This window comes from Corylus avellana, chromosome 3 (genome assembly GCF_965113065.1).
Source record: "Corylus avellana chromosome 3, dhCorAvel1.hap1.2, whole genome shotgun sequence".
NCBI lineage: Eukaryota > Viridiplantae > Streptophyta > Magnoliopsida > Fagales > Betulaceae > Corylus > Corylus avellana.
In genome coordinates this window covers 35,848,488-35,858,511 of record NC_142492.1, presented here as the reverse complement: position 1 = coordinate 35,858,511, position 10,024 = coordinate 35,848,488, and the positions used below count along the sequence as shown (strand labels likewise).

General features: G+C 36.3%; 1 protein-coding gene across 4 annotated transcripts; it reads right to left on the bottom strand.

Moving 5' to 3' along the window:
* Nucleotides 1-843: 843 nt before the first annotated feature.
* Nucleotides 844-9,049, bottom strand: LOC132173413 (putative disease resistance RPP13-like protein 1). 4 transcript variants are annotated; one of them, XM_088514723.1, is made up of 7 exons: nt 8,819-9,049; nt 8,127-8,200; nt 3,288-7,100; nt 3,056-3,168; nt 2,830-2,969; nt 2,622-2,748; nt 844-1,755 (listed from the first exon to the last, which is right to left on the bottom strand). In XM_088514723.1, exon 3 carries the CDS (start codon nt 7,038-7,040, stop codon nt 3,318-3,320), a length of 3,723 nt encoding a protein of 1,240 aa, XP_088370849.1. In that variant the 5' UTR covers nt 7,041-7,100; nt 8,127-8,200; nt 8,819-9,049; the 3' UTR covers nt 844-1,755; nt 2,622-2,748; nt 2,830-2,969; nt 3,056-3,168; nt 3,288-3,317. The 4 variants fall into 4 exon arrangements, with proteins under 4 accessions (XP_088370849.1, XP_088370851.1, XP_088370852.1 ...); XM_088514725.1 differs by having other exon boundaries at nt 2,830-2,927; XM_088514726.1 differs by lacking the exon at nt 2,830-2,969.
* Nucleotides 9,050-10,024: the final 975 nt, after the last annotated feature.

The following is a 10,024-nucleotide window of genomic DNA, read 5'->3' as shown; positions in this document are numbered from 1 at the left end:
ATTATTGCACCAAATCAATTAAGCACCACCCACCCACCCAACCCCCCCCCCCCCCCCCCCCCCCCCCCTCCCCCATCTGGGGTGGCCTGCGCAGCCACCCCAGATCTGAAAATTTGAATTATTACTTTCTTTGAAAGGGAAGATCTGAAAGAAAATGAAGGAAGAGGAAGGTAAAAAAAGCAGAGCAAAATCAGAGTGAGGGCTATCTTTTGCTTTGATACCAAAGAAGTCGATCCTATTTTGACCATTCAGAAAGGAAACAGAAATTACTTACACCCCTAGACTCTAGTGCAAAAAGCAGATAAGCAACAGATACAAACCCACTGCTGCAAACCAAGCTAACAAATCAACTCGAACAGCAAAAGTTCAAGAGAACAACTACAGAAAAATCCTCACCTTTACAGAACTCAAGCTGCACAAAAATGCAGCAGCCAAAACATTTACTTACACAAGATACAATCTTGAAATCCCCATCTATACAGCTGGGGGATCTGTTTAGACTAGAATCAGCAAATTTCCCAACTCCTGCTAGTTCTAATCTCCCAATCAATACGTTTGAACATCTGATCCTCTGAGCTAGCAACATTTCCATGCTTTAAATCATTTATCCTCTTCTAAAGATGATTACAATTGTTAACAACCCTGAGTTTATCGCAACAAACAAAAACAATTTGAACTTTACATGCATGATCAATCTTAATCTCCTAAGAAAGCTATCTGCTACATAATAGAGGCATGTTTATCTTCAATTTTGGTTGTTGGTGAAACTCTGTTTCTTATCCTCTTCATTATCACAAGTAGGCGTGAAAAACGCTTACCAGGGTAAATATCACACAATATGCGGAATTAAAAGATATTTAATCATGAGCAAACAATCACCAAAATACGTAAAATCAAACATAAGGATTTTAGTGACAAAGAGGAAACCTTTTAAAAAATACTCTAAAAGTAAAACTTCTCCGGAGCAACCAAACCCAGGAAATTACTATCAGAAAGATGTTCAGAGATTACAGACACTAGGAACACTTACAACCCGATGCAAGAAGACCTTGGCTCTGTAAGATCGACAAGCCTCCAACTCGTCTCCTCGCTCACAATCTCCTTCAACGTAATGCTTCTTAACGGGACTCCCCCGATAGACTACTCAGTCAAGCACAATGAAACTATCAAATAATCCTCTAAGAGGAATGATTAGGCTCGCACAAAAATTCTCTCTAAGCACAGCCTCTCATGAAACTTGGGGTGAAATTTTGTACCTCTCCAGTTTTATAAGAATGCATTTATATAATATACAAAACCCTAGATCCGAACCCACTAAAAAACACATTTTGGGCATAATACATACGGGATGTCCGAACAAGGTAAGTGCCGGTCCGGACGGGGCCTTGTGGAGGATAGAAAATGGGCTCCCTGGAAATCCCGTCCGGACAGGGGAGCTTGTCGTCCAGACGGCTAGTGCTTGGGGAGCTTTCGGGTTTCCACGTCCGGACAGCTTAGCTCCATGTCCGGACGGCCACTAGGATTGGAGAAGAAATCAACTTGACGGCCTTGCAAAGTGGATGAGTCTTGGTGGTGCTTTGGAGTGATCACCGAATTAGGCAATTAGCCAACAAGAACTAACAAGGCGTATACTGTGGAAGCTGTTGAAGCTTGCCATTATCTGGTTGGTACAATTTCAATCTTCACTGTAATAAGACATCTGAGGTTAAGACCCTTCCTCCCTTGCCGCCCAATATCAAATCCCTCTCCTGGCTCCTGGTATGCTCACATTGCATACAAACGAGCATTCATTAACAAAAACAAATGGAGGGTTACACCAAAAGTATGTAGCTAGTTTTGTTTATAATATTCAGATATATCATTCTATTTAGAATATTGAAAGAAAACTGCCAGCAGAAATGCATGACAGATGACAACGAAGTGCAACAACAGCAGAGGAAAACAGAGCTCAACCTTTCCTTCAATTTTAAGATAAAGAAAATTCCTTTGTTTTGCACATTCTCTTTCAATTAAAAACAATCAAAATAATTGGTATCTACAAGCCTATGATCAACTGAGATTATCCAAACCATTACTCGTGACTCCACTCAAGAAATGAGAAGGCATAATATCTAAAAAACCTCTAAAATCAAAAAAATAAATCTATTTAACTGAGTAATAGCATGAAGAAGTCCCTTTACAACTCGTTTTGAAAGAATCGAAGATAAAATGGAATATAACTGGCACGGTTGAACATCCCAATACCCCTTGTTCAATGACAGGCAACATATATTATATATAGGTGAAGAATACTAATTCTGAGAAAGATCGTTATAGGGCCTTCAAAAGCAAGAATGTACATATAACTTTTTTTTTTAATATGCAAAGAAAATTTTCCTGCCACTTTTCCCTATTTCTAACTATTTTCTAAGAATATCACAATTATTTTTCTTGGGAGAGGGGGGGAGAGAGAGAGAGAGAGAGAGAGAGAGAGAGAGAAAATAGTCTAAATGATTTTTTTTTTTTTTTTTTGTAAAAAGGTAAATATTTTATTAGACTAAAAATAAAACAATAAAGAGAGAATAAAAAAGCAAAAAAAAACTCTTTAAGGAGAAAGAAAGGAATAACCTTTGGAAACTCACCTGCATTGTTTAGTCAGCAGATAATGTCACCCGTTAATACCCCAGCTATAGTTTCTCATCTCAAAAATTTGATAATTGAAAGCATCATAACCACACTAACTTCAGAACGGGCTAGATAGTAGGCAACCTGCAATTTATTAACACAAACCATCAGCCACTTCAACAAGTTTCATACAGATATGAGAAGAAAACACCTTTTCCCGCATACCAGCTATGAGAAGAAAACACATTTTAAGAGTAATTCAGATCCCACACAGCCGAAGAAAATAAAAACTCGGAAAAATTTCCCGGAATCTTGATTTGGCACTACACAACAAGTTCAACAGGTCATCACTAGTCTTTGAGTACCTATTCATAAGAAAATAACTAAATGTTTCAACCAATACATAAATAACAAAACATTCACAGTAGATTGAAACAGAAAATCCACATACATGTGCATTAGATGATATGAGGAGTGGCGCCACAGATTCTATACCCCCGCATCTGCTTTGTGTAGTCATAATCGAGCTTTTAGATCTTCTAAATTCTGTTGATCAAACATTTTCTACACAATTAATCAAACAAAAGGGAAAACAATTAGACAGTGATAAAACAAAGAGAAACCTATAAAAGAGAGGAAATGTTAGAAAGAAAAAAAAAGAAAAGAAAAAAAAGAGCATGTACCTTAGTGGAGATTCTTGCTAAACTTTTAGCTCATTCAATCAATTCATCATCCATCATTTTTAGGTGAACGCGAGCAATTTTGCGCCATTCTTTTCCTTTTTTCCTCTGACATTGTCTCTTTACCAAAGGACAATCGTCGATCCGTAAAACAGAAACAGAGTCAGGCAAGCCCTCTTCTGGCATGTGCTTGAGCATAGGGCAGTTATCCATCAGCAATTCTTCAAGAGAGATGAGCTGTTGAAGCCCCTTATCCAAAGATTTTAAATTTGGAAAATTCTTTATTTGAAGAGCAGTCAGACTGGTGGGCAGCAATCCCACCTCCGGAAAGGACTCCACATCTCCCCTTTCACCACAAATAGACAAATTTTTAAGAAATGGGAGCTTTTGCAAACCCCATCCCATTCGTCCAGCAACGAGGTTGTAGCAATCGGTGATGGAAACCGATTTCAGATTGCAAGGCAAACAACCATCAGGAAAAGACTCAAGTTCTTCACAATCAACTATTTGCAATTCCTCAAGAGATGGATGGAGTACGTGCATTTTATCAGGCAGTGACCTCAAACGACCACAACTCCAGACCCAAAGCAATGTAAGTTTGGAGGCACGAAATCCGCCTTTTGGAAAAGATACAAAAGAATGGCAATTTATGATTCGTACGTGCGAGATCATTAAATCAAGACCAAGTTGGTCTGAAAGAGTTTCCAAATGCTCACACCCAAAGATAAAGATATCAGAAAGGTTTGGGAATAAGTCCAATGGGAAGGACCTGAAAGAATCATTAATATTTTGCAAGCGCAATTTTTTAAGGGATGAAAAGATTTGGTGCATCGGAAGTTCTAACGTCTGACAGTTTGTGATGGAAAGGGATTTTAAAGTAGATGGTAAATCACCCATTGAAAGTGAGGAACAGTTAGAGATTTCTAACTCTTGGAGAGAATAGCTGGACTCCTTCATTGCAATGGCTAGGGAATCTAGTGCATCAAATCCTCCAACTTTGAGAATCTGTATTTTGGTTGGCAAATCCTTCAACAGGTCCTTATTACAACCTGTTAGATTCAATTGACATATAGAAGGAGCCCTTGGGAGTGAAGACACCAGTAGCGGACATTCCGTGATCTCAAGTTTGATTAGGGCAGGAAGATGGATGGGCAACTCTCTTGTTAGCTTAGGGCAGTCATATATATAAAGCTCTTGAAGAAGAGGAAAATCTCCACTTTCACTTAACCATTCCTCCCACTTCGACATTTGCTCAAATCTTAGAACTTTTAAGGCTCCAAATGGCTTAATTGAAAAAGAACCATCGCCATAAAACTCACGATCCACTTTAACAACTTCATCAAATTGAATAAAAGAAAGGTCTTTCAGAGAGGGTAGCTGCCCAAGTGGTGGCAAGCTGCAGCAATATTTACAATCGTATAGATAAAGAGATGCTATATTAGAGAATGAATGATGCCCTACCCAATCTGAAAAGCTTTTGCTGCTATAATATTTGATTGTAAGACTTTCTAGATTTGAATGAGGCTGGAGACAGTCAAGTATAGTTCTTTGACTTTCTAAAACATCAGTATCAGTATCAGCTTTCCATTTCAACACCAAATCCTTAATGTGTTTCTTCTCCTTCAAGCATGCATCCAACGCATCTGTAGAAGAGACAACATTTTGAAGATTCAAAATAGCAAGCTTTCCTCGAAGATTTGTAAGATTTCCCAACTCTCCTATGCAGGACCCACTAGTTTTGCTGACTATAAATGTAGTCAATGTTTGGAGATATTTTAGTCTACCCAATTGTATCGGCATCTCCATTATTAATCTAGTTCCGGTGATATCAAGATGTCGTAGATTAATGAGTTTTCGCATATCCCTTGGCAATCCAACAAGTTTGTCACAACATGATAACTTGAGTGTTTGCAAATTGATCAACTTACACAGGGAATTAGGCAAGCTTCTAATTGCAGTGAAAGAAAGGTCCAAATAACGTAACTGTTTGATTTTATCAATTGAATCAGGCAAGTTAGTCACATTCTCATAGTGAGACAAAGAGAGTACCCGTAAATATCTTTGCTTTGGCAATAAATCATGAGGTACTTTTTTAGTTAAATTGTTGTCTCTTATGGAAAATTCTAATGGCAGGAAGGTGCGCAGCCGCTTAACCTTGTAAAGAGCCTCAAACTTCTTGAAGTTATCAAATCTTGTTCTAAAGTATGACAAGTGACGCGTCTTGTTACCCTCCTGCCTAAAGTTAAATTGCCCAGATACAAAATTTGCCAAATTATTGACAAGATCATGCATTACAAAACCTAATTTATTACCGCATGATTGTTGGAATAATGATCTTGATACAAGAATACAAAAATAATCGTCACCAACTTCTTTCATTGTTTTGTTTCTAGGTTCTGGCAATAAACCTTCGGCCATCCATAATAAGATTAAGTGATCTTTTTCAAATGCATAACCCTTTGGGAATATTGAACAATAAGCAAAGCATGGCTTTAAATGTGAGGGAAGGTATTTGTAGCTTAATCTTAAACTAGGAAGAATGTTTGTGTAGTCTATTGGCGAATCCCATAATTCACTCTTCAATATCTTCTCCCACTCATCAACATCTAATTTAGTTCGCAAGATACTCCCAATTGCTTTGACTGCTAAAGGTAAACCTTCACACTTTTTCACAATTTGTCTACCTATTACTTCTAGCTCTGAACGTGCATCAAATTTGCCATCGAGGAATGAATGTTTTACTAGTGACCAACAATCTTCTTCTGATAACATGTCGAGATAATGAGTTGAAACAGTGCGCATTACTGATGCAACACTGTCATTGCGTGTTGTTACAATGATCGTACTTCCTTGTGCCCCAGATTTAAATGGACCACTTAAGACCTTCCAATTAGCATAATTCTCGTTCCATACATCATCTAAAACAAGTAGGAATTTCTTCCCCATCAATTCCTCCTGTAATGTAAGTTGAAGCCGATTTAGATTCTTAATATCATCATTAGTAGACGAGCCCACTTCCTCTAGAATTGTTTTCGTTACCTTAAACACGTCAAACTCATCTGAAACACAAACCCATGCTTGAAGGTTAAAATGCTCCTTCACCCTCTCATCCTTGTATACTAGCTGAGCAAGGGTGGTCTTGCCAATTCCCCCCATGCCGACTATGGAAATCACATTCAGATTTTCATTGCCACATGCATCATCTAAGAGCAATAAGTTTATTATTTTTTCCGTATCATCATTCCTACCAAAAATATCAGATTCTTCAACCAAAGAAGTCGTGGGCAATCTTTTTGATGATTCTCTTCCAACACCTTCTTTCAAACCTAGAGCATCTTTTTGTCTTGCTAAATATTCTAGTTTGTCTAGTACTTCTTTTATCTTTGGCTCTACCTCCTTAACAAAAGGACTAAGAGAAGTACAAATGGAGTTTCGTACCTTACTTGCAGTGGTTTGAAATTCAGCATCCAACTTACGTTGCAAGAGTTCAGTAGCTATCTCATCAAAGATGTCCTCTGCATCATAGACAACATCTTTCAACTCATTGAGCCACTCTTTCACAGCAGGATTTGTAAGTTGTATTTCCTCCGCGTCTTCACAGAGTGCACTCATGGACAGCAATGATATCTTCAACTTATGTAAGAGTCCCTCGATGACTTTTCGTCCCCGAAAGATGTCAAGGAACTCCCCTGATGCCATTCGTTCAAAAAATACTTGGAAAAATGGAGAGAGAAGTAGGCTTGCAACCTCATCCATTTTGGCTTCTTTGCAAGTCCAAAGGAAATGAAGGAAGGCTGCTACGGAATTGTGTTTTGCCTGTTACACCAGTTTATACAACATATAAGGGAAACAACCAACGGGAGTGATGGGCCCAAAAAGTAAATGCTTTAGGACTTGTTTGCTAACTTTTTTTCTTTTTTCTTTTTTTCGCTTTATCCAAAAAGTCAGAGAACATTAACCAACAATTTTTTTTCATAAAATACATAAAAACAAAAAACAAAAACTCAAAAACAGGTGAATTTTATATTAACTATTTTACAATGTATTGTCCAACTTGTTAACAAGCGATTGGAAAAAAAAATAGAAATAGAAATTTGAAGATCCCAATTTATAATGTAACATTATTTATACCGTTAGATGCAACAATATTAAATCATTATCATAAAACAATTCATCTCCGTCTCTTTCTTTTACTTAAAATGGAGAGACATATTTCCTGACAATAAAGGTGGTGTGGCTAAGAGATGAATTGGTAAGGTCTAGTTAGTCTATATTAGACCTATATTTTTATGACTTTTTTTTTTAATATATATAAATTGTTGATATCTGTCCGTATGCGATTGTAGCTATATCAATTATTAAAAAAATTTAACACCCTTCAATCACATCAATTAGTTGTACAAGAATTATAAATCTAGCTAGTATTTTTATTATGTTCTTCCTTAACTAAAATTGAGTGAATTTGTTGAAATAAAAAAGGGGCCGGCAGCTCCTTTTATTGTATAAAAACCCTCAATTTTGTGATTGTTGGTTTGTCAAAGAACCTAATTAATGCATTCTTGTATGGAGGCTTGATTGCCCTGAACATGATAATCTCTAGTTCAAATAATATTTAGTTAGTTATATTAGAGTGGTATTTTCATCTTTTCACTTTTTGATGGACAAAAATATAATTATAATATAACTAGCTAACTGGATATTATCCAGTTCAAATGAACTGGAGATGATCCTAATTTGATTGGGAACAAGATCCTCTCTAGTCCATTTTGGACTGGAGAATATCCAGTTCATGAAATAAACTAAGTATAATTAAATGGCTAGAAGTGTCTAAGAAAAATCTACCTTTTAGTGAATTAGTTATCTTGAAGAAGTTCTTGAAAACACACGGACCACAAAAAGGAGTTAGTCCAACAATGCTGCAAACCAATAAAAACAAATAATTAAAGCAATATTCTTGTTTATAATTAAATTGTCTTCTTTTTTTTTCAAAGCAATAATATTCTTGTGAGTTTTACTATCAATTAAAGACTAAAAAGTAAAAACAATTTTAAAGACTATTTCCCCGCTACTATCTCAACAATTTTTTTTTTCCCTAAGCAATTCTAGAAAGAAAGATTTATTTTCTCAATTAAAAATTAAAGATAATGACAAATTACTTTCTTCATCACCACTCTTCACGAATCACCCTTTTTTTTTCTTTTGTCTAGTGTTTCACTTTCACCCACACACTGAGTCACTGAGTCACTGACACACGGCCACACATAGATTCAAGACCCAACTTTTTTTCTTCTTATTTTGTGTTTTTTTTGTTTAGTGTTTCACCCACACACTGACACACGGCCACACCTTCTTTCACAAAATCACAGATTCACAAATCACAGAATCACAGTCTAAGTCTTATTTCACCTTTCACGCCTCAAGCCAACAAAAATGGTGTCACCGTTCCTACCGCTATTTCTTTTAGAAAAGCTTCGATTCTCAAAGCATAAATAACATTAGAGGCTATAGTCTACAGAGAAGAGAGTGAAACTCACGATGCCCTGTTCACTTCTGCTGGTCGTGCGTGGACGGCGTCATGGCGGGCCGAAGACGACGGTGGATGTACAGCAATCAGCAGATCGGTGGATGTACAACCGATCTTGGTGTGCTTCTCTTGCCTTTGGTATTTCTTCAACTACAAAAAATTTCTCTTTTTCTTTGGGTTTGGGTTGGGTGAGATGAGAAAGTGATTTGAGTAAGATTTGAGATTTGTCTAAAAAACAAACTTTCTCCTTTCCCCTTGTGCAGCGTGCCTTACAAATTTTGGTTGACAAAATGGTGACTGCGTGTTGAGCGGAAAGCAGAAAAAACTTGTATTTTTTTTTTATTTTTTTATTTATTAAAATTTTTTTGGACATTGCAGTCCAGCCAGTCCTCTCTAGTCTAGTAGAGAGTAGAGATAATAAAAAATTTGTAGGGGGGTACATTTTTGGATTTTGCTGGGCTGGTTGGAATCTGGACAACTTTTCTTTTTTCTTTTTTATTTTTACTAGGGGCTCCCTTCAAATTTTTACTTAAAAATTTATAATTTTTTTTTTTTTTTTTTTTCATCAACATCTCAGCCATGATTTCTATTGGTTGTCAGGGAAGAAATCAAAGGCAATCAAGGAAGTTGCTTGTAAACAGCACAGCAATTTCACGCCAAAGAAGACTAGAAGTGGTGGAGAAATTATTTTCAATAAATTTATTCTTTTTAAGCCTAAGATGAGCATCCTATTTCTTACAGTAGATATGGGTCAAATTAGTCGGCTAATAACTAAAAGAAATGAGCAAATTAATTAAATTATTAAAGGCAAAACTTCACTTTGGTCTCCTAAACTTTCACCCGATTTTACAAACCTCCCATGAACTTTCAAATCTCTCATTTTGGATCCCTGAATTTTCAATTACTCTCAATTATAACCCTTCCGTTAATTTTAGCCGTTAAAAATACAAAAAATGACCAAAATGTCCTTTATTTTCATTTTTTTTTAAATAAAAAAATGTTTTAAAAGTTCAAATTTTATACAAAAGCCAAAGGTATAAACGTCATCTAACGTTTAAAATATGACGGATGGGTCCATATTGAGAGTAATTAAAAGTTAAGGGGTCTAAAATGAAAGATTTCGAAGTTCAGAGGGCAGTTTGTAAAATCAAGTGAAAGTTTAGAGGGCTAAAGTGAAGTTTCCCCTAACTAAAAGAAATGAGGAAATTAATTAAAT